The sequence below is a fragment of the Siphateles boraxobius genome, unplaced genomic scaffold (assembly GCF_051911475.1).
Source record: "Siphateles boraxobius isolate OS27281-9 unplaced genomic scaffold, OSU_SipBor_1 66, whole genome shotgun sequence".
In the NCBI taxonomy this organism is placed as follows: Eukaryota; Metazoa; Chordata; class Actinopteri; order Cypriniformes; family Leuciscidae; genus Siphateles; species Siphateles boraxobius.
The window spans coordinates 10,157,218-10,181,567 of record NW_027509193.1 but is presented as its reverse complement, the minus strand read 5'-3'; the positions used below and the strand labels follow the sequence as shown (position 1 = coordinate 10,181,567).

Sequence of the window (24,350 nt, the reverse complement as noted above, 5' to 3'; positions counted from 1 at the left end):
ATAGCCCAGTAGTAAAAGTAAATAATACAGGGGGAAAAAAATAATTCTTACATATAATGCATAGAAAGAGAAAATTAATAGAAAGTTAAAGCGGCATTCCGTAACCTTTTTAAGTTAAAATTTATCCAAAATAAATTTGAGCAAGTACATAACCAGCCAGTGGTCAAAACTATCTGCTTGCCTTAGCTCGATTCAAAACGGTAAGCTTGTAAAAATGTCGTGTAAACATGTCTTTGCATCATTACGTCACATCTGTAGGCTACACATGAAGAAGGTGTGTTTTTAAATTTAGAGTTAGAGACCTTGCTGTTAATAGAAGTAAGCAAATTAAAAGTGAAAAAAAACATTAAAGAATTAGAACTCATTCATAGATTAAGTGTGTTAATGCAGAAGGAAAATCCCAGTAAAGAGGATGAGGTAGAATTGAGCACATGTCATTTGCAAATTGAAAATATGTACACAGAGATAGGTGCTTTTATACGCTCTAGAGCAAAATGGATCGAGAAGGGCAAAAGAAACACGAATTACTTTTTTGCTCTTGAAAAAAGAAATCGTAAAAAGACATCTCTCTCTGCCTTAAACATTAATAGTGTTTTATGTAAAGATCCAGGAATGATTTCAACCTTTGTATACTCCTTTTATAAATTTTTTTATACTTCTCAGTTTTCTCAAGAAAAATCGGATGATTTTCTTTTGAGTATTCATGATAAGATTTCAGGTATTAAGGACGACTTTAAGCAACTTTGTGATTCTGATATCTCTACAGTTGAATTGGAGGATGCACTGAAATCTATGAAGAAGGGAAAATCTCCAGGGAACTGATGGCAACCTCTACATAGTTTGTTTAAAGACTGTATTTAAAAAGGAGAGATGACTCCCTCAATGAAGCAGGGTCTTATTTCCTTGATCCCCAAAACTGATAAAGACCCACTTTTAATTGAAAACTGGAGACCTATATCACTGTTAAATGTTGATTATAAATTACTTGCTTTAATTTTGGCAGTTCGTTTAAAATCTGGCCTTAATAGTATAATTGGCGAAACACAAAATGGATTTATGAAAAATAGGCATATTAGCTCCAACATAAGATTAGTTCTTGATCTTATTGATTATTCAGAGAATATTGATTCAGAAGTTATAATAATATTTTTGGATTTTTATTAAGCATTTGACTCTTTAGAAAACCAATTTTTGCTTAAATCTCTTAGCCTTTTTGGTTTTGGATCTAATTTTATGAACATGGTGGGCATGCTTTATAATGATATTAACTCTTCAGTTTCGGTTGGCTTTCAAACTACTAAACGCTTTAATTGCGATAGAGGAGTGCACCAAGGTTGCCCCATTTCTCCATTTCTTTTTCTGTTAGCTGTTGAATTGTTATCAATTGTTATTTTACAAAATCCCAGTTTAAAAGGTATTTCTATATTTGGTAAAGAATTTAAAATATCTCAACTAGCTGATGATACAATCATATTTCTTAAAGACCAAAGTCAAATTCCCTTGTGTATCAATATTATTAATTCTTTCTCTGCAGCTTCAGGTTTAAATGTATCAAAGTGTGAACTTTTCTGTATTTATGACACTCAACAAACATTGATGCACAATATACCTGTTAAAGACTGTATCAAGTACCTGGGGATTTTCCTAACTAAGGATAGATTGCTCCGCCAACAACTTAATTTTTTACATAAAATAAAGAAAACAAGAACCATATTTAATTGTTGGCTACAACGAGATCTGTCAATCTATGGGAGAGTACTTATTTCTAAAGCAGAGGGTTTGTCTCGTTGTGTTTATCCCTCTTTATCTTTATTTGTTAGTGACAAAATCTGTGATGATATTGACAAAATTTTACTACATTTTATTTAGAGGAACAGATCTCACAAAGTTAGGAAATCTGTTTTGTCTAATAGACGCTCTGAGGCTGGACTGGAAGTTTTACATTTTAAAGAATTAGTCAGCTCTTTTAGAATTAGTTGGTTAAAAAAATGTCTTTGCAGTAGGCTAATGGCTCAATTTGGTACTATATCCCCAATGCCATATTTCGTATAGGCAGTTTAGAGTTTCTTTTAAAATGTAATTTCTCCCCTTCTAAATTACCAATTTCTCTATCCAAATTTCACCAACAAGATTTACTTGCTTGGAAATTGTGTTATATGCACAATTTTTCTCCACACAAAGAAATTCTGTGGAATAATTTGAACATTTTAATCCGAAACAAATCTTTTTTTATGGATGCGTGGTATGATAGAGGCATTGTTTTTGTTTTGGATTTATTTAAAAATGATGGCAGTATACTGGAATATGAAGAATTTATGACTGTCTGCCTGCTAGAACTTTCAATTCTGTCATCAAAGCTTTGTCTCCAAGTTATGTGCATTTATTTAAAACACACCTTTTCTTTAATGAGAGAAAAACCATTATGCCCAAACTTTTATTGGATGGAGTTAGCCTTATTGATAAAAAAAAATTTAATAGTAAACTTATAAAGCTATTGTTACAGTTAATAACACTGTGTAAATCTTTCTGGAATCATTTTTTTGACAGTATTTGCTGGAAGAGGGCATGGTTACTCCCAGAGAAGTATTGTATGTCCAATAAAAATAGAGATGCATTATTCTTCATAATGTTTACCCAACCAACTCACAAATTGCCTCTTTTGTTGATATCTCTTACCTGTGTGTATTTTGCAAGGTTGAGGAAGAAACTTTGCTTCATTTATTCTACCACTCCAATCAGGTTAAGCCTCTTTGGGAGAGCTTGGGTTGTTATCTTTCTCATTTTATCAAATGTGATTTAAACTTTTCATTGAAGGATATATTCCTCTATTTTTCTGGGAGTGACTATGCTATTGATAATGTTGTTAATTTCTTTGTGTTGCATTGTAAATTTTTTATTCACAAAAACAAATTTCTCAAGATTTTGCCTGATTTGATGTCCTCATTGCTGAGATTTCCCTTATTGTAAAATCTCTTAAACTCATCGATAACAGTAAGAACAACACATTTCTTAAGAACTATGTAAGCTTTTTTCCTACTTGTTGAGGAGCTAGTTCTTTTATTTACTTTTATTTATTTATGTATGTATTTATTTTTGTTTTTTTGTTAATGTACTCAGTGCAGTGCTGTTTCTTCTTTGTAAATAAATAAAGAAGTTGTCTCGGCTAGAAGGCTATTGCCTGTAAGGATGTTGGAGGTAAAGATTTATAGCCTTTTCTCACAGCATATAAACTTATCAATTTGACGGCGGATCCAGAAAGGTTCAAATGACAATCACCAGAGACAACTGGAGATTCAACCGTGAGGGGCTACAGAAAAAAAGAGACTGCAACCAACCATGCAGTCCCAAGTTTACAAGGATAAATATCGGAAGGACATTACATGTAGTCACGCAATGCTGATGTTGAAAATATTAACAATTTGAGAGCAAAGTATAATTTGCACGGTTTGACTGACATGATATGATAAGCGATCATTAGATTTAATCAGCTCGATTTACTGCAATGCTTTTTCCCATTAATTGGTCAGAACAAAAGTGGATGTTACTTACTTGTTCAGATGACATTTTCCTGTAAAAAATTATTATGTTGATCATACTTCCAATCCAGAAAGTAGAATCTTTCATACTATGGAGCTAGAAATGTGTCTTTATTAAATGCGAGAAAATAAATGATCTGAGAGAAAAAAAAACGTTTGAGGGAAAAGGTTATCACACTGATAGCAAAAAAGCATTTCATGAGAGAAAAAAGTATATTTGAGAGGAAAAGGTTTCATACCAATAGCAAAAAATAATATTTGAGACTAAAAAAAGTTTTGAGAGAAAGTATTTTCTCATAGAACATAAAAAATATATAAATTTAAAATTTGTACAATTATTTCTGAGAAAAAAATCTCTCTCAAAATACTTTGAAAAAAAATCTCAAATATATATTTTTTGCTATCAGTGTGAAAACATTTTCTCTAAAAAAAAGTGTTTCTCTCAAAGCGCTTTTCTTTGCTCTCGATGCAATTTTTTGCTCTCGTGTCAGGATTTTGCTTTAGCTGTGAAAATTGTGTCATGGGCGGGGCCACGTTCTTTTTTTCCTATGGGAACGTTCCTATTGGCCAGTCGGTTTGAGCATCGTCTTGTGTTGGGAGTAGAACTGAATCATTACACCATTTTTCGCGTTCGGTTCACCTAGATAGATGCCGTCTCTGCCTTAGTTGAACCAGTCTATGAGTTGAACACCGACACTCCAATGTTTGGGTAAGATGATGACACACACACACTCGATGGGTAGCTGGCTGAGCAAGTTCAGCATCACTGAAGATTAAAGATTAAAAAATAGCACTCATGCAAGTTTACCTAGCATGATGGCTAATTAATAATTAGCTTTACTAGCGATTAGCAAGCTAATAATATAATACACATTCATTCATGAATATGAGTGCTATTTTTAATGTTTAATCTTCAGTGATGCTGAACTTGCTCAGCCAGCTAACATCCAGTTGTGTGTGTCATCATCTTACCCAAACATTGGAGTGTCCGTGCTCAACATAGAGCTTAGATCGGGCCCAAAACATCAAGCACGACCCTACCCGAACCCGTGGATGTTGTGTCTGAGTCCGGCCAGACACATTAACTATAATTAATTAATAGATCTCACACATCTCTGTTATTATCAATGAAGCTGACTGCACAATGAATCTTTCATAATATATACACTTTGTTTGTTATAATTAGAGGATTTCCCAGCATACAGAATTCAGCACTGAACAAAAAGTCCGTTTTGAGCAGTGAGGGGAGTCTATAAATGCTTCTGATTGGCCATTGCGTTCAAGAAATCAACACATATGCCTGTGATTGGCTACATCGCTCAACGCTGCAAACATGTTATAAAACGAAACTCTGGCCTGTAAATCCTATGTATTTTGTTTTAGTTGTTCGTGTTGCTTTTCTGCAACAGATGAATAAAAATGTATTCGTTTTTATGTTTTATTCATATATATTTCTAGTTTGCGGGAGTCCCACTAATCGTTTTATTCTCCCGCACACACACATACAGAGTGAGTGCATTACAGCCCGCGCCCGCGATCGCACTCGGCCATCAAATCTAGTCCCGCGCCGCACTCTCGCTGCGTTGGGAGTGCACGTCTCTAGATCAAATAGCAACGTTCCCATAGGAAAAAAAGAACGTGGCCCCGCCCATGACACAATTTTCACAGCTAAAGCAAAATCCTGACACGAGAGCAAAAAATTGCATCGAGAGCAAAGAAAAGTGTTTTGAGAGAAACACTTTTTTTTTAGAGAAAATGTTTTCACACTGATAGCAAAAAATATGTATTTGAGATTTTTTTCAAAGTATTTTGAGAGAGATTTTTTTCTCTGAAATAATTTTACAAATTTCAAATTTATATTTTTTTAATGTTCTATGAGAAAAAACTTTTTTTAGTCTCAAATATTATTTTTGCTATTGGTATGAAAACTTTTTCTCTCAAATGTTATTTTTTCTCTCATGAAATGCTTTTTTGCTATCAGTTTTTTTCTCAAACTTTTTTTTCTTCTCTCAGATAATTTATTTTCTCGCATGTAATAAAGACACATTTCTAGCTCCATATTGATTCCGAATGACAGTATCCACACCCCACAGTGACTGACAGCCGCAAATTCTCCTCAAAACATTGGATTCATCCGCGCCGATGCACAACCCACGTAAAGTTGATAATTCCGTGAGCTGTTTGTAACCGAAAGCAACTATATTTGAAGATGTTTTTGTATATTTTAAGATGTCAGTGCCATTGTTTTGTCTCAGGATGCACACGTACGGTTTCTTTTCTGAGGCACGTTTTAAAAAGCTACTTAAATGTCCTACTTTAACGATCTAACTATTCCTGGATTAATCTAAACCCTGTTGGTGAAAAAGTCCTAATATTCCTCGTAGTTATAGCGACACCTCCTGGTTGTTCACAGCGAGACACCGACGTGTCGCATTTGGATGATTTGATTGGTGCCGCCGTCTGACGCGTCTGACGTCACAGAAGACGGAACAAACATGGAGGAAAATACTCAAAACGCGTCTTCAGCAGCGCCGAAACATCTTACACCTGCCCAGAAACAGTTGCTTAAAAGACAGCAGGAACTGGAATACTGGAAAAGGCACTCAAAACAACTCCGAAGCCGTAATTTGATCACGGGACTGACCATCGGAGCCTTTGTGGTGGGCCTATGTATCCTTCATAGTTTCATAACATGACAGCTGAGCCTCAAATGATTTATTTTCATAAGTGGATAAACATCATTATGCACATTTAATTTAAAACCATATAATAAATGCTGCTCATAATTTCTTAACTGTGCCAATTTATATTATAACGTTCTTTCTGGTAATATTTTTTTAAAAATGACATGTTACTACAGTAAAACTTTTTTAGTATTAGCTAAGCTAATATTTAAAATATATACAGAACATTCCTAACCTTGAAGGCCATTCCATATAAATGTACACTGCCGGTCAAATGTTTGGTATCGATACGTTTTTTAAAAATGTTTTTAAAAAAAGTCTCTTATGCTCACCAAGGCTGCATTTATTTGATTACAAATACATAACAAACAGTAATATTGTGAAATATTATTACAATTTAAAATAACTTTTTTATTTGAATATTTTTTTAAATGCGTTTTATTCCCGTGATGACAAAGCTGATTTTCAAATAGATAGAAATCATTCTAATATGAGGATTTGCTGCTCAAGAAACATTTCTGATTATTATTAATGTTGAAAACTAATATGTAATTTTTTTGCAGGATTCTGTGATGAATAGAAAGTAAAGAACAGCATTTATTCGAAATAGAAAGCTTTTGTCACATTATTAATATCTTACCTGTCACTATTGATACGTTGAATACATCCTTTTTGAATAAAAGTATTAATTCATCTAATTTCTTTCAAAAAAAAAAATCTTTCTGACCCCAAACTTGTGAACGGTATTGTATAATGTAACAAAAGCTTTCCATTTCAGATAAATACTGTTCTTTTGAATTTTCTATTCATCAACATTGATAATAATAATAATAATAAATGTTTTTTGAGCATCAAATCATCATCATAGAATGATTTCTGAAGGATCATGTGACACTGAAGACTGGAGTAATAATGCTGAAAGTCCAGCTTTGTCATCACAGGAATAAATTACATTTTAAATATATTCAAACAGAAAACAGTTATTTTAAATTTGTCATAATATTTCACAATATTACCTTTATTATTATTATTATTATTAAATAAATGCAGCCTTGGTGACAGAAGAGACTTCTTTTAAAAATCATGATCACATGTTAGCAACACTGGTATTTTGGTGGCCCTTTGTTTATCACGTGATTTAAAATAAAAAAGTACCAAAGGACAGTGAACAACATAAAAAACATTGTATTATCATGGTACCATACAGTATAAAAAAATATGGTTGCACCATAATCCATTTTTTTTTCCGTTAAATATGTTAATAGCACATTTTCACATAGGCTACTCATACTCCAGTTGTGTGACTTGATGGCCTTAACTACATCACTCCATCAGTCAGCTACACTATTCTCTCAGTCAGGCAGGAGAGAATCATGGACGAGATTGACGACGCGGCAAAGACCTTCGTCATGAAAGGGCCCCGGACGGGGGCCAACTCTTAGTCTTAGTGATGCTGAAGATGTTTGAGCCTGTTGATCTTTTGCTTAGTCTCAATGAACATTTATTTCCCAGTGGCCTCATTATATGATACAAAGCAAATGAATGCGTATTTCACTAAGGAATGATTTCAATAAAGATTTATTTATTTGAATCATTCTCGTCTTTGCCTTTTCTTGTGTTATAATAGTTACTGTGACTTAAAAAAAGAGTATTCCACTAGATGGCAGTATGTGCAGTCCCATCAAGAGGAGGTGTTGTTCATTTGTTTTCACAGTAAATACTCATATCTTGATAAGCTTAGGACATACTGTACCTCTCCGGTCATGTGTCATTCAAGAACAGTACTGATATATTTCTTATTACGGAACAAACTGATCATTGATATAGAGGGCCGGATTTCTCTGAGAAACCTGGAGAATATAACAAATTTCGTTCTTTATGTCATAATGAAAAAATTGTACATACAGTATTAATAACAATCCTAAGATTTGCAAAGCCGTAGCCCATAGAGCTAGCTATGTTAAATGTAACATTTTACACTCTGATAATATTCTTACTGGGGATGTTAAAGAAAAATTACAGGTTACATATATTTAAGCTCAATTGTGGTGTAATTTTGACTAAATAAACTACATTTTAGTTAATAGACTAAATTTCCCTCCTTTTCTTTAAAGAGATCAAAAATTTGGATTACACTTACAGTGGAAGTGAATAGGGTAAATCCATAAATGTTAATATTCTGTTTTAATAATATAGCCACAAGATATGAAAAAAGAAAAAAATGCTTACTAACTTTTTGTGCAAATTTAAAGTTACAATTTAGTGCCTTTTTATTTATATATGAGCTATGAACCTTTTTTGCTTTTTAAGAAAAGGACTATGCAAGTTTCATTCCGAAATTGTATTAATAGAGGTTTTTAAAAAGGGTTTTAGCTTAGGAAATTTTAGAGTTTCTATCATTCATTACACTAAAATATTTTATGTAGTTATTTTATTTATATTTTGTATATAGCATTTGTGTATAGCATTTGATGCTAACATGGCAATAAATAAATTCATAAATAATAATAATAATTATTACTATTATAAAGCAAAGCAATGGTGAGTGGAAATCATTTTTTTGTGGTAATGCTTAATGTTAACTTGCATATAAGTTATATTGAACCTGGAATATAAATTGGAATTATAGTTGTATTGACTCATCTATGAAACTAAACTACTCCTTGTGTTTATTCCCTTCATGAAAGCTTGGTTCTGAGCATATGCCCTTCATACAGACCCTGCACAGAGATACAGAGATACAGAAAGCTGATGCGGGGCCGGCACTGTTTAGTGAGAATAACAACTGTCATCACCTCTCTCACATGACCGACTTCTGTCACACGATTATACTGTATTTGTCCTCTCTCAATCCAACACGATTCTGCAAAAGTTTGAAACGGGGAGGGGTTGATTTGTATATCGGCGGAGCAGCAATATGTTGATCCTGATAAGCGTGCACACTCACACAAGTATGTCTTGTGAGCTTGTTGTGTGTCACATGGGTCAGTTCAGAGTCCCAGGCACTAGCTATACAGTATCTCGCTGTGGGGGTCAGAGATATCTCCTCCAGGCAAGCTCATCTCTAGCTCCATTCTGGACCACATTCATATCTTCTTTTTCGTTTTCAGACACGTGATTTTGCTTGTGAAATTCGGTCGTTCAGCTCAACGAAGCTTTCCAGCGAAGCTGTCAGAAAAACAGCCTTTGGGGTTCTGATACTGTTTTAGATGACATTTAAGTGCATCGTTCAGGTCGTAGGCCAGCTAATTCAACCGCTCAACAGCTCATCCAAAATTCGGTCTTAATTTAATTCACCTTCATGTTATTCACTTCACTTCTGAAAATGGATGACTTTGTTTTTTTCTGTGGAACACAAAAGAACATTTCAAAAAAAGCCTTTTTTCGTCCGTGCTCTTCGCTTGCCGGTCAAAAATGACTGATTTTTGTATTATTTCAAATTAATGTTTTATATTTTAGTTTGATAATGTTTTTTGTTTCATATTTTGTATTTTATATGTGATTTATTGTATGAATTTTATATTTATTTTATTTTTTATATATTTTTTACTTAATTATTTACGCTGTAGTTATAATCCATTTATTCACTTTATTTTTACTTAATTATACCAAACATTACAAAATTTACAACTTAAACTGTCGTAAATCTTGAATGCTTTACAGCATCTCCTTTCAAAGACTACACTTGGCAAATTTTTTGCTGAAGTGAAAAAAGTAAACTTAGAAAGAGTTACAGAATTTTATGTTTATTGTTATGAAATAAATTATAAAATGCACAAAAATACAATTTACGTTTCACTCTAAAACTGCAAGAAAATCAAAGCCATAAATCTAAACAAGTTGTGTTCCAAATATGATCTTGATATCTAAAAAAAATGATCTTAAAAAAATAAGATTTTGTTTGGCCGCAATACCAAAAGATTTCACTAGATGAAATTCGTCCCCCATTTTTGCGGAGTACAAGTCTGACTATTTTTTCAGGACCGTTTAACCCTTTGGAATCATGTCCATGATTTTTTTGTGTGTGTTCACATAGCAAGTGCCAAAACCTTTACCAATTTCCGTACCAGTCAGATGAATTAAAAAATTATTTATAAACATAAAAGAAATTCAAAAAAAATAAAATCTAAAAAAGACCTAAAAAGGTTCTAAAAGGTGGTTTTCACAGCGATGCCATAGGACAACTTTTAAGGGTCCCCAAAAGGACCTTTCAATAAACTGTTTTCAAAGTAACCTTTTTTTTAATGTGAAGAACATTTTATTAATCTAAAGAACTTTTTTCACTTTAAAAAAACTTTTGTCCAGTGGAAAATTTCCATGGATGTTAAAGGTGCTTCATGGAACCATATAGATTCCAATAAAGAACCTTTATTTTTAGGATTGTATAATGAAGTCAATGGTCTCCAAAGTTATTTGGATACAGTTTTGAACTGGAGGACAATTTAATTTTTTGAGTGAACTATCCCTATCCTATTTCCCCTGTCCTGAGTGTTCAATGCTCCTGAGATCACTGTTATGTAAATGAACATAAACACTGTTGTCATAAGTCACCGGTCGCTGCAGATAAAACCTCCCTGGTGGCCCGCTGGTAGAAGACGACTCAAAGTTAATCCTAAGCGTATTTAAGCCAATAAAAAACACACACTCAGTCAGAAAAAGATGACCCGTGTTTGAGTGGCTAGACCTTCACTGACCCTCACGCTTCTGTGCGGTCACAATCAGTCCATGTCTTTTTATTGGGCATCAGCTTTATTGCTAGGAAACTAATGCATAAAAACAAAGACCAGAGACGGTGAGATAAAAGACTGGTGCGGGAAAATTTCAGTGATTGCTGCTGTATGTGAACGGGATAATATTTCTAGTCACATGAAGCCATTACAAACATATTTGGTGTAATGTCATGTTGTCAAACATGTCTAGTGTATTTGTATCAAAGTGTCTGTGCTTACATCAACATGCCATGAAGAGGTTTTTCATTACACCCGATGTCTATGTTTATGCAACTCTGATACTGCTCATCAGCTGATCAGCTATTATTAGTTTCTGTTATGGCCTACTTATTGTAACATGATCATGGGGTCATGACTACATTAGGGGGGTGCACATACTCCCCAATATTTAGATTAGTGGTTGACTGATGGGTTCACATATTGATTCTTAAATTATTTGGCATGATTCTGGCATGCACTTCAAATGGAATACTGCATGATATAATCATTTTCAGTACAGAAAGAATGTGTACAAGTTTTAAGGTTGACTAATATGATTGTGATAAAGGGGCTATGACCAACCAAACTGAAATAATTTCACTTTTTTTTCACTTTCAAATAGGTAAGTTTTGATACTTATATGCATTTTTATTAAGCCGCTGTTTCTTGAATTCACTGCTTTGTGACTTCAAAGATCTGGGTTTCCCTGCACTGAGTTTAACTCAATGACTTTAACGCTCTTGCAACAGACAAAGCCAACGTAACTTAAGCAATAGACATGTGGCAAGCAGGTTCTTTCAGCATTTATTCCTTTAAACTAACTAGAATCTATTAAAGAATTTTTATTTCTGCTTTTATTTTAGATAGTCCCTAATTCCATTAGGGACTAATTTCTAATCAATTATTAACTATATTTACTTTTTACAGATACTTCCCCAATAGTTCCATTGTCACCTGGTAATAAATTGCAAAACTTGAAATTCAGATATTAACAACTAGAGTGAACTAAAATGATCTGGGGTGAATATTTCTGAACTTCAGATTCAGAATTTAATGGAAATTTTAAAACGAGCAATTTGTTACCTGGTTAGCCTAATTGACTTAGGCTATATCAAAGGAATAAGTACTTGTCTTTGATGAATAAATACTAATTGAACAGATATAGTCACTTTGGCTATAATATCTGATCTAATGAAAGGAAAGGTAGCCTACTTGTCACTATTGGAATAATTACTTTGAAAAAATAATAATTCATTAATAGGCTACAGTGATAACATTTTAAAGAGTAAATATTTGTTGCACGGCTTGCCATAATAAACAACTGTAATATCTGAGACGTGAGGGATTGCATTGTAGCTTGACTGTTAGTGGTCCCTCACAGACTAATTACTAAGGTGTTTTTTTCACGGGGAGGAGCAACCATAGCAAAGTAGCGTAGGCTACTAGACACACACTTGCACTTGGGAAGCGAAGGCACATCGCGCGCTCAGTAGAGAACGCTTTCGTTACATTTCAACGGAACTTGCGTTCTCGTTTGCATTGCTCTCTTGGATAAGTTCGTTCTCGAGCTTTTTTTATGGTTTGGAGGGCATATTGTTGAGCTAAATGTAAACGCATAGTTGTTATGGAGAAATTCTGGAATGCAAAGACAAAGAATGCATTAAATTGTGCGCTGTAATTCTAATGTTAACAGTACAGATATCGACTACAATGTCACAGGCTGAGGTTGACATGGCTGGTCTTGGCTTCCCGAAGTTGCCTGGAGGTTTTGACGCGGACTCGTTCTTCCCAGTTCGCCTGCCGCCGAGACGGAGGAGACACTCGGCAAACTCCAGGAGAAATGCCTACAGGATTAACAAACTCCAGACCATGGACGTAGAGCCCCAGGAGTTACTCGCGCCTTTGACAAAAACTCTTTCGTGGTCAGCCGACAACATTTTATCGGAAAGTACCAACGAGGAGAAAAAGACGGACTCTTCTCCTCCAAAGTCACCTGTCTCCAGCTCACCACCTGAGACGCGAGACTCGGACCCGAGACCGGCTGGTTCCTGGGCCACCGATGAGCCCAGCGCACAGGAGGCTGATGCCAGCTCGGACTCCGATGATGAAAGCACCCAGAAAAAGCTCGTTTTGTCAAGAGCCCAGTTTGAGAGTAAACGCCAGCAGGAGGAAAAGGATGAGGTCGAGACTAAAGCGGTGGCGACTTCACCTGATGGAAGGTTTCTGAAATTCAACATTGAGATCGGAAGGGGGTCTTTTAAGACAGTCTACAAAGGCTTGGACACGGAGACCACCGTGGAGGTTGCTTGGTGTGAACTGCAGGTAAGGATGGGGGTCAAATTCTCTGTCGGTTGAGGTTCGCCTCATTCAACCCAAATTGTCTTAAGACGCCCCTAGCGAAGTTACAGTAACTTTTAAACATAACACTAAGGACTTTTTTATGTATTGTGATATAGATAAACAATGACAGTAGGCTTACTTAGGTTTTTATCGATATACTGTTCGATGCATTTAGGAGACTCAAACTAACTTGTAAACTTTATTGGTACCTACAACGTTGTTTGAAACATATATTCTAAGTAAAAATACTACTACTTCTTATAAGACTCGCAATCACAACCTTTTTCTTGGATCTCCTTTGAGGGGATGTCTTAATTGTTTTATTAGCAAATTACAGCATAGATGTGTAGCCTATTGGATCCATCAGGTCAATCAGTAAAATTGGATCTTGCAATAAGAACCAGAGCAAGTCCTGTATGGTCAGAATCTTGTGATGATGATTATGATGAGGAAGGGTGTAGGCCTATTTAAAATAATGATAAGCATTGATAGCATTTAGATTGTCTTTGTGTTATACAATGACTTCACCCAGCTGATAGGCTCACCCAATGATAAACGGATGAATGTATTTGTTATCTTTGCAGTTGTCTATCTAGTTGTCAGATTCCCCCTGCATCTGTTCTTCACTGGAAATGATACTGATGTCACATATTTGCAAGGCGGTTGATTGGGTTATCAACCTGTGACATTTCAGTCTAATCAAGGCAGTGGTTTTCTAAGAATTAATATGTCATTTAGCAAAAGATGACACATTGAAAATGTATATTCTCATAAGAGGCATGATCTCATCTACTCACATGGAGAGTCAGTAGGTTGATTAATGTGAAAGGCTCAAGTCAGGAATGGCTTGCTCAAGGTTATGTCATGTTGCATTTTTCAGAAGTAAATATAGATGGGTTAATCTATTTTTATTTTCACCTCAAGGTTTTTAAGTTTGTTTTTTCTAGTTTAATACCTGTGTGTGTGTGTGTGTGTGTGTGTGTGTGTGTGTGTGTGTGTGTGTGTGTGTGTGTGTGTGTGTGTGTGTGTGTGTGTGTGTGTGTATGTGTGTGTGTGGATTGTCAAACAGTTTAGTACGGATAGTCCAGACTTTAGATAAGCTTATTAGTTTATAATCAGCACATTGCTTGATGCAATGTAAATCATGCGGATCAAATCTGCTGGATCTGTTATTTTTAACTTTACAAATTGAATTAAAGGTTGTAGAGTGTCTAATATTGGCCTATCCTTAATCTTTATTATATGTATGTGTTCTGTTAGCTATGCGTTCACCTTGAATCCACAATCTAAAATCCTTCCCCCAGGCTTCCTTATGGTGTAATAATGCAAGATGTCATGACCACATGTGTGATATGTGATCACATGCTGTGGCTACTAGTCAGAAGTCAGATAGAAGGGGTCATATTAGTTGTCAAGTACATTTTTTCTGAAAAAACTTGAATACTAAAACATGTGCATACTACAGTCTTAATGTTAATGGCCACCAATCTGATTCTAAGCTTTTCAAATCTGTTTTTGGTTAATTCAATAAATCACTATATGTGGTTCTCATTTGGTGGATCGCAGGTTTGGATGGGATGCCAAGAAAATTAACAATGCTAAATGCAGATATTAATATGCAATTAAACTGTATTTAGGATAGTGAATTTCTCTAAATCAACTTTTTAAAGGGAGGAGAAAAAGCTTCCCATATCATTGGTGGTTGGCATCAAAGGTTGAATGTCCGAACTCTTTTTTTCAGGTATTATTTGGTAGAATTTAACCAAATTAGCCAGATCCCAATGCGATCCCAATGATCTACACCTCTGAAAGTAAACACGACCCAAAATACATTATATATATATATATATATATATAAAACACACACACACACACAAAAGTAGTCATGTCATTTACATATTTCTCAGAATGATTTCTGTCAAATGATTTCTGTTTACCCCTTAACATTAAAATTGTATGGACATTTTTGTTTACTTTTGTAAAAAAAAAAAACATTTTTGGTACTGTGTTGTGTCATCACTTTTTGTAAATTGTTGGTCCTGAAGCAAAACCACTACTGTACAAAGAGCTCAGCATAGACTATTAGACTTCAATTCATGTATTTCTTTCATTTAACTCATCACTGCACAGGTGCACATTACTGTTGTTGTCGTCATTCATTGCCAGTGGCACTTTTCTTGGACAAAGCAGATGATGATCTGTCAACACAGTTTCTGATGAGTGCTTCTTTAGTTAATTTCTTTTTTCTTTGATTTATTCTTGCAAATATAGCAAAATACTGGATATGTACAAAAAGAAAAATCTGAAAATGAAGGCCTGTAATATGAACGTAGCTTTAGAGGAGGCGCTGACTGTTAGAAAAAAGGATGGTTGTTAATCTTTGAACAGCCAGAGAAGTGGTTTTGTGACTTTCCAGACTACCGGCCCTTGGCCACTCATAGAGAACTTGCTTTCCCCACACAGTTTTATCCGAGAAATTGTCGTTCTTTGGCGACACTTTATCCTGCAGTTTATTTTTCTGCCTGCTCATCTCACTGTCTGTGGCATGCTCATTGAGCTAATCTTCTTGAACATTTATTTTACCTTGAATGCAAGTAAATGGTCGCCTGGTGGAGGAGAGCTGCCGTGGTGACGGTGGCTTGTGACCGCTTGAGGATGGCTTACGCTCAGAGATGGCCACGCTCTCTGAAAATGAGACAAGATTTGCTTTGAGACTTAGGGCTGCTAATGGGATTGACTGAAGTTTCTCACTGAGACTCAGCGATCTCTCTTTCACGACGACTTACGTGAAGGGAGATCAAAGTTAAGAATGACTTAACACAGAGCTTAGCTGCACTGCTGCTCATTCAGTGCATGTGTAGGAATGGCCCTTATGTGTTTAAGACCCCGACCCTGTGACTTGTGTTGAATCGTTTTATGCTTTTTACATGTTGTTTGTGGTTGTTTTTTTTGTTTTTTTTTGTTTCAGTAAGATATTTATTGTGAGAAATTCTTTACAAATAGATTAGAATTGGATTGCAAACGTTTCCTTTGTATTCTATAATATATATTGAGAACTCTCAATATTTGTGTACTGTTTGAGACGCGGCTTTCGGATGTGTGACACACGCACGCACGCACACACACACACACACACTTCTCACAGCGCACAGCACACACAAGTTCTCTTTCGCACCTTCTTGCACTTTAATGTTTAAATCGACAAGGGTTAAATGAGTTTAGTTTAAACACAGATACCAATGTTTGCTGCTCAGTTCTTACCTTCGCTCACGCGCTATCAACACTGGCACAAATGACTGGTCATATTCGAGCGTACGTCACTCGCATTGAACAAAGTTTAGGGGAAGCCAGAATACGAATCCATCGACAGAAAACTCTGTCTGTTTTACGCATATTTTCAACAAACCATAATTATAAATGCATATGTGTCGTCAGATTTGAGATGAAATGCGGTGCAAGTGTGTGCCGAACCGTGGTTGGATTTTTTGCCACAAACCATTACACCCTATTTATAGTAGGTTATATAATATTATTAAAAATGTGTATATTTTTAAATATATATATAAATCAACATCAGATATTTATAAAATTACTTACATATAAAATGTTAATGTAAATATGCGTTATGTTAATGGTAATGTATTTTGAACATATAGACTAAATTTTACATTCATGCCTATCTCTCCGCCTTATTTCTGCTGCTCACTGATTAGAAGCTGAGCATGCTGTGGATGTGTCTCACACTTGTTGACTAATTCATCGGTCCATGTGGCCCAGCTGTGGGGTCTGATATTGTATTTCCTGTTGAAGGAGCGGAGATGCTAGGGACTCGCATGTCTGTCAGGTGGTTGGGCTGGATAGAGATAGAATGTAAGTGACAAGCTGGGCTGAAAAAGAGGCCATTGGCCGCAGAATCTGCGGGGGAGGGTGGAAATAAGTATGTCAGAGTGTGTAACAGATGGTCTATCTATGGTGTGTTCATAGCTAGCTTACGGTCAGCCAGTTGTGTGGGTAGGTTCATTTAATGAATTCAAAAAACCTGTTCAGAACTGAAAGCTGAGCTTGATGTAAAATGTAAATGAATGAAATATAATCTGTAACTGCACAAAAAGTCTGTAAAAATAGCCCACCGTGTACTGTATATGTTAAGGAAGGAATTGTCCATATTGATTTTTCACTTATGTTTATTTTGAATTATGCGTTGCATTGATTTGTGCTTTAGGATTAATGGAAATGTAAAATATTGTGAAAAATATTCGTGTATTTTTCCCCGGTGTCCATTCATGTCTAAATTATTTTGGAGGATTTTTGTCTTGCCATTGTTTATTTCTCAATAGTACAGCACCAGTATATCTAATTTATGGCTAAGTACATACAATTTATTTGCACCTGTGTTATAAAAAGGGGCTGCAGCCTTGTGGCTTTTGAAGGTGGATTAAATTTCCCTCACAAGCATTCATCATCTTTCTGAGCTGCAGGCTGCATAAGAGTTTGCCAACTCCCCAGCTTTGTATAATGTAAAAACCAGCCTGAATGTCTTTGAGTTTCTCTTTAAAATTAACTGCTTCACATGCAGTCCCTATTTTCAATTTAACCAATTTTCCTCTTTGTCGAGTCAATGTTTTGACCTTAATAACTGTGTGATTACAGATAGCAGTGCATGAAAGTCGTAATTCTGATGGCTTGAATACAACCTATTGTAGTTCAGCACAGCAGGTGGATTTCACCAGCTGATCCTGTTCATTTCACACCCTTTATCTCATTTTCAATTATTCCAATGAATTCAGACTTGAAAAGCATTCATAAAAGGATAAAGGGCATCAACAGCTGGTGAAAAGAAGTTTTGTTGCCCAACACATCATTAGAGTGCTGAGACCGTGCCTTGCTTCGCCACACGTTCTGCTCTTGAATGACACGTCACTCCTCCTTTTTCGTCATTCCAAATACTTCTCGCACAAAGCCTGTGGCCTGAAGCTCTGTTGTGGCATCAGTTGCGCAGCATATCAGTTTTTTCCCCCAGCCAACAGTGAGGCTTTATCTTGCTGCTTTTTTTAGATTTTCATGTGACGTCTGACAATGAAACTAAGGTGTTGAGGTCCCCAGTTTTGTGGTTTTTAGTCCATGTCTGTTAACACGTTAGAATCCTAAATGGTAATAGCATGTCATCACTTTCCATACATGCTTGACCACTTAGACAGAAACCATATGTTTTCCGCTGATTTACCTTGTTTTGGATCTTATATTGCAAACGGATCTTTCAACCAAAGGTTGTGGCCCTTTCAAGTCAAGTGATGATAGCTTCCCTTCTAACAAAAGTGGTAGTGCAAATTCTGCAACTATGGAAATATGCCTTTTTCCATCAATAGTAGATGTAGTAGATGATAATTAGTTGTGTGAATCACACATCTAAAAATCTGTCTGTCTGTGTTTAGATGGTTCAGCAGTGCAACATTCCTGGTGTTGGTCACCCGCAGTTGTATGAGGCATAATAGCTTGTGTGACTGGAGCTCAAACCCAGGATGCTGTATTTCACATGAACATATCAGCAGATATCTATGTGCTATCAGCAATGAGAGTGACAGTGTGGTGAAGAGCTGAGTCCCAGCAATGAGATGAATCCCAGCTTAGGACCCAAGCAATCCGATTGGTTCAAAGCACGTTTTATGGGTAATCGCTTCAGTGCCTGGTTACAAATCAGACAAAATCACTTTATTATATATGTAGTTTGAACTACTTTATAAAAACCTTTAATGTCTTTTAACTTATATGTTTCATATACTAATATATAACCGAATAACCTATAGATTCTGAAATTAAATATTTCTCGTTCTTAGTTTTTATAGTTAGATTACATAGTAGTAATGTTGTCCCGATACCAAAATTATGACTTCGATACGATACCAGACTAAAATACCGCGATAAAAAAACCCCGAAAACAGTAAAAGTAACTAAAAAAAAAACAGAACTTACAATTCATTGTTTTATAAATTAATTAAAAAAAACTTAAAACTTTGTTCCTTCCCTGCTTTTTGACCATTCCCTCCCCTTTATTAAATAAAATAATAATAATTAGCAAGTGCTAGTGTGTACATACTTACAAAAATGTTTGCAACATTGACATTTTTATCGATCATGTTAACATTTGCCAACCTTTCACAATTCTGAACAGGTTGGGATGAGCAAAATCTTATTTCATGAAACTAGTTATTTAATATTTTTTTAAATGTAATTTTATAATTACAATATAGATATTTAATTTAATTGTATCTTTGTTATTAAAAATAAACAAAAAAGCAAATTACAAACAATATGACAAATACTATAAGAGACAAATAAAGTAAACAGTGCTTCATTTCTCTTTTGAATGCTACTGTTAAATAGACCTAGTACTGTAGTTGAAAAAAATAGACTTCACTCTATAAATTAACTATAGACTGATTCTTAATAAATATATACATTTATTCAGTCAAGCATTAGGTGATTGTCTATTTTCTGTTGTTTCATTAACAATAATTACACAGAATATTAGGCTGCTGGTCCGGCCCTTTAAGACCTGCACGTAGGCTACCCAATGGAACACATACGATTTATTTTTACAAACGGTTCACATTCACTAAAGACATACCCAACTGTGTTTACGTGAATACTTGCAAGGACGTACATTTTTACCTAGAATTTTGATTATTCAATCCAAATAATCGACGAAAGAGAACTGAAGTCGCGATTGCATGCTGTGTGAAAAGCAAGTGGGTAATCCATCAGCCGGAAGTTGAAGCCTCGCGGGAGCCGCCATTGTAGCAGAACTTCACCTGCTGTTAGCGTTCCATTGACTCCCATTCATTTTGGCGTCACTTTGACAGCAAATAACTTTACATCTGAGGCGTCCAAAGACTTCATTTGTCCATTATTTATTTCTAAAAAAACACGACAATGTATAAAAGGCTCCATTACTTTGTGCCTTACGTTATGGCCCCGTAGAAGTCGTTTGGTTGTTAAAAACAGGCTAACGATTGCATCATAACCACGCGACTCTATTTTGCACAATAGAGACATTACCCTATAGACAGGAGGAGAAGCTCACAGGCAATCTTTTACTGTCTATGAGGCAATCGGGGGGACATAGTGGCATAAAGTCAAGGGAGAAGCCCATAGATAGAGAGTCCATAAAAACAACGGGACTAAATATTTCAAAAACGATTTTGAGGAATTAGGTGATTCAGATTTGTTTTGCCGCAGCTACTAGAAGATGTACAACTGTCAGACTGTCGTCACGCTCAGTTTGAGCCTGCGCAGGACGCTCAGCCATCAGACAGGAAGTGCAATAATCAGGCTTTAGTCTTCTCCGTTGAAATCAATGGGGTCGCTGTGTCCATTTCTTTTACTGTCTATGGTGAAAAGCCTGTGCGCGCGCTTCAGGTCTGAGCCCGGCAGCCTAAGCACGTCCCACGCTTTATTTCCTCATGCATGCATGTTTCGCTGTGCCTGTGCGTATATTTTACTGTTCTGCTTCCGTTGTTTAGTGAATGAAAACAGTGGAAGCAGAGCTCTGCACACACATCCTGACTCCGGCTGTCACACATCGACGCAAATTAAAGAAATACTGCTCTTATTATTTAGAGTGCTGTCACTCTTAAATTACCAGTTCATATCGTACCGATTTTAATGGGTATCGCAATACCTTTCTAGTACCGGTATATCGTGCAACACTACATAGTAGCATAGCATACAGCTATCCGATGATCTAGCAAGCCGAATCCTATTCCACCAATCTTTGAGAGATAGAGAGATCTTGCCATCTCGACAGGCACCGGAGACCTTACGGCCACAGCTCCGAGCGGCTGCGTTGACAGTGGAGGTGGAGAACATGGTCCTATCTGACTCAATATCTCCAGACTCCCTCGGGATCCGGTCGAAGTCCGGTTGGACTTTTTTTGTACAATGCATTACACCGGCACAAAGGTCCCAGCGCCGCCAATTAAGCAAAACTAAACGAATGGACCGCCGATGTCCGAGTATTATGGGCCGTTTAGACAAAAAAATGTTTTTTATATTTTGTCTAAAAAATGATCTGTATCGGCCCAAAAAGCACGTCGGCCCACCGGGCAAATGCACGGTATGCCCGATGGCCAGTCCAGCCCTGGCTCCTAGGATCATTCGGGTACTCAAACCCCTCCACCACGGTAAGGTGGGAGTTCAAGCAGGGGCAGCAAATGATATAAAAATTTTATTTTTTTAATTTATATGTGCTCATAGAAGAGATGAGTTTTCAGCTGTCTTTTGAATATTGTCAGGGATTCTGCATTTCGGAAGAAGGGTGGGGAAGATCATTCCACCAGCAATGAACCATGAATGAAAATGTTCTGGAGAGTGATTTTGTGCCACTCTGTGATGGTACCAGGAGCCGTCGCTAATTTACTGATCGTGGTAGGGATATCTTATCTTGTAGATAGGAGCGGGATTTACTGTAGCTGTTGGCCTTCATAGCAGTGGGATTTAGCATTCTACTGTATATTAAAGCTACCAGATAAAGCTAAAACAGCTCATGTTAGCTACAACAAGTTATCGCGAGAACAGCTTAAGATCTAAGCTGGGACTCATCTCTTCACCACAACGGCAGCAGGCGGCTGTGTCTGGTTCTGGGATGCCAACATAAACATTAACTTTAATATCAGATACTCCATATTCATGCTTATGGGGATCTTGGAGCTTATACCGCACATGACCTTCAGTCTAGGTCAAATCATTTGTTTTAAACATTTATTCAGTAAGCATGCGTTGAATTGATCGAAAGTTAAAGTAAAAGATTTTTGTTTCAAATAAATGCTGCTTTTTGAACTTAATTCTGTGGAAAAATGTATCAGTTTTATAATAATAAGAACCATCATTAATAATTGAGCACCAATAATAATTGATAATGACTGATTATTATTTTAAATTGTTATAATATTTCACAATTTTTTTTTTTTTTGTAATAACACAAAAACTATGAATTCATTGTTTTAAACTTTTGGCCAGCATAGTGTAGATCTAAAGGTGCTTTCTGTGTCTTGACCTTAGCTAATATGTGTACACATAATATCTCCAAATTGTATCTTTTGTATTTGCAAACAGGGCTTTTAAAGTTGATGGTTACATTAAACCTTTCCACCTGTTTGTACTTTAAACAAGCCACGGCTCTGCCCTGTCCTTGTAGCTTAATGTCAGCAAGGCACCAAAGCACAGAGAAATGCTGTTCTTGAAATGTTTTCTCTCTTTGTTCCATTTAATGATTAAACCCTGCCTTTAAGAGCATTTGTGAAAGAGAGATGTGAGGTTATGGGCAGCACCTCTAGTCTTAAGTATTATTGAGACTTTTAAATAAAAGTAGTGTAAGATTTCTGCATCTCATTTGCTGTAATTGAATTATTTGTATACATATTTATATGTTAAATTGTGTCTTTACCCTTTATTTAAATATTATGTTAATGATTTTATTCATGTATGCTTTTTGTGAGCTTTTTGCTTTTCTATGCTTGTTTTTGTTTTTGCATAAAATTCGCCAAATAATTTTGTCAGATAAATACCTTAACCAAGTTTAGTGTTTTGTTCTTCCCTCATATTTAAAACTTTAAAAATATAAATTATTTTACTCATATTTTGATGGATTAATCGAACTTGTAGGGTCATTAAAATAAAACAAAAATGCTTTGATCTTCTGTGCAGCTGTTCCTCCTGTCTTTTTGAAAATTTTGAGGAGCTGGGTTCAGAAATGATCAAAAAGGACAAATCAGGTTGGCTGCTGATAAACTTGTGAAAAAAATGAAGATGTGAATCATCAAAGAATAACAATAATACAAAAAAATTCTAGGTTGCGGACTACTAAACTGTAGTAAAATTATTTTGGATTACCTAACAAGCCAAACAGATTGCTAGATGCCATCTTATTCAAGTCAGTGTCAAACATGCTTATTGCCATAGGCCTATCTGTACTTCAAAAGTTTCAGAGTTATTATTTGACATTAAATACAAATGCTCAACATTAAGGCAGTTATTAAAATTGATACTAACACTTGATAAATCTGCTTTATTAGGGCACCACATGGAGAAACTCTTCTTAACTAGCAATTTAATAATCGGGCCCTAATAAGGTCATTTGCCATTTTTTGTGTGGGTGAATTTAAATATTATCAAAGTTCAGCGAGTTTAAAAGATCACATAAGAGCTAAAAAACACTAACAACAATGTCAGAACCACTTGAGGAATACAGCAACTACAATAAAATGCCAGCAAAATCAGCGATTGACTATTATAATTTACTGACAGCCTCAATATTAAAGGATAGGAAGTAAAATAACTCACCTGTTTGTCCAGATAAATACAAAATGTTGATTGCATCCTCCGTTTGAGCATGATTTGATTCCCACAAATTGGAGAACACGTGCTAAAAGATGAGCGACGAGTTGAACGTGCTTTGAAATATTTGCGCATGCGCTAAAATAGCTCCACCTGTTGACCAAAATGAGGTACTGCAGAAGTAACACAACTGCATTTCGTTCATTTAACTTAAAGGTGGGGTAGGTAAGTCTGAGAAACTATCAGAAAACTGCTGGATTTTGAAAGTATCCAACAGAGAAACTCCCACCCCCTTCCTTCTGAGCTCATTCCAGAGCCATACCCCCAAAACACTTGAACGCGCAATGCCAACCGCTCAGCTGGAGGACGCGTTTACCAGTGCGGAGCGGAGAGGAGCGCAGTGCGATTGAGTGACATCATGTCAGAATCACAAGTAATAAAATACCTTTTTGACTGTTCTTTCTCTGCCATAATTGTGAGACTTCGTGGCTTGCGGTTGGTATGCGCCTCTCCTCTTCCGAAATGAGCGAGTCAACCGAGTGTGCGCATGTGGGCAGCTCCTGTTGGTAGCCATAGCAGCGAAGGAGAGTGACAGTCGCCCAGTCAATCAGAGCACTCGGTCCAAATGGAATAATGAGCTGTGTTTATTGCAGCCCTGAGAGGACTACAGACACTCTATTTTTATAAACTCCTATTCAGAGTACTTACATTTTAGATATGTATTGGTATATAAAGACAGTTTAAACAAA

The 24,350-nt window shown here is 35.9% G+C and overlaps 2 protein-coding genes across 5 annotated transcripts in view; both read left to right on the top strand.

Annotated features, from left to right (window-relative positions):
* The first annotated feature begins 5,977 nt into the window (after positions 1 to 5,977).
* Positions 5,978 to 7,811, top strand: coa3b (cytochrome C oxidase assembly factor 3b). Its single transcript, XM_077213827.1, has 2 exons — positions 5,978 to 6,206; positions 7,556 to 7,811. The coding sequence occupies exons 1-2, from the start codon at positions 6,032 to 6,034 to the stop codon at positions 7,660 to 7,662; spliced, it is 282 nt and encodes a 93-aa protein (XP_077069942.1). The 5' UTR covers positions 5,978 to 6,031; the 3' UTR covers positions 7,663 to 7,811.
* A 4,561-nt stretch (positions 7,812 to 12,372) lies between these two features.
* Positions 12,373 to 24,350, top strand: part of wnk4b (WNK lysine deficient protein kinase 4b) — a 77,817-nt gene continuing 65,839 nt past the window's right edge. For 2 of the 4 annotated variants that reach the window (XM_077212131.1, XM_077212129.1), the window contains exon 1: positions 12,382 to 13,251. In XM_077212131.1, coding sequence (XP_077068246.1) covers positions 12,613 to 13,251 — 639 coding nt within the window. In that variant the 5' untranslated portion in view covers positions 12,382 to 12,612. Of the gene's footprint in view, positions 13,252 to 24,350 lie in introns of all 4 variants that reach the window. The other 2 variants (XM_077212130.1, XM_077212128.1) reach the window with 2 other exon arrangements.

What these genes read in the sequence shown, in the direction of transcription:
- coa3b (XM_077213827.1), top strand. Translation starts at nt 6,032, where the DNA reads ATGGAGGAAAATACTCAAAACGCGTCTTCAGCAGCGCCGAAACATCTT. An exon ending in AGCCTTTGTGGTGGGCCTAT is followed by an intron (nt 6,207 to 7,555) that starts GTATCCTTCATA and finishes TCACTCCATCAG; the next exon opens with TCAGCTACACTATTCTCTCA.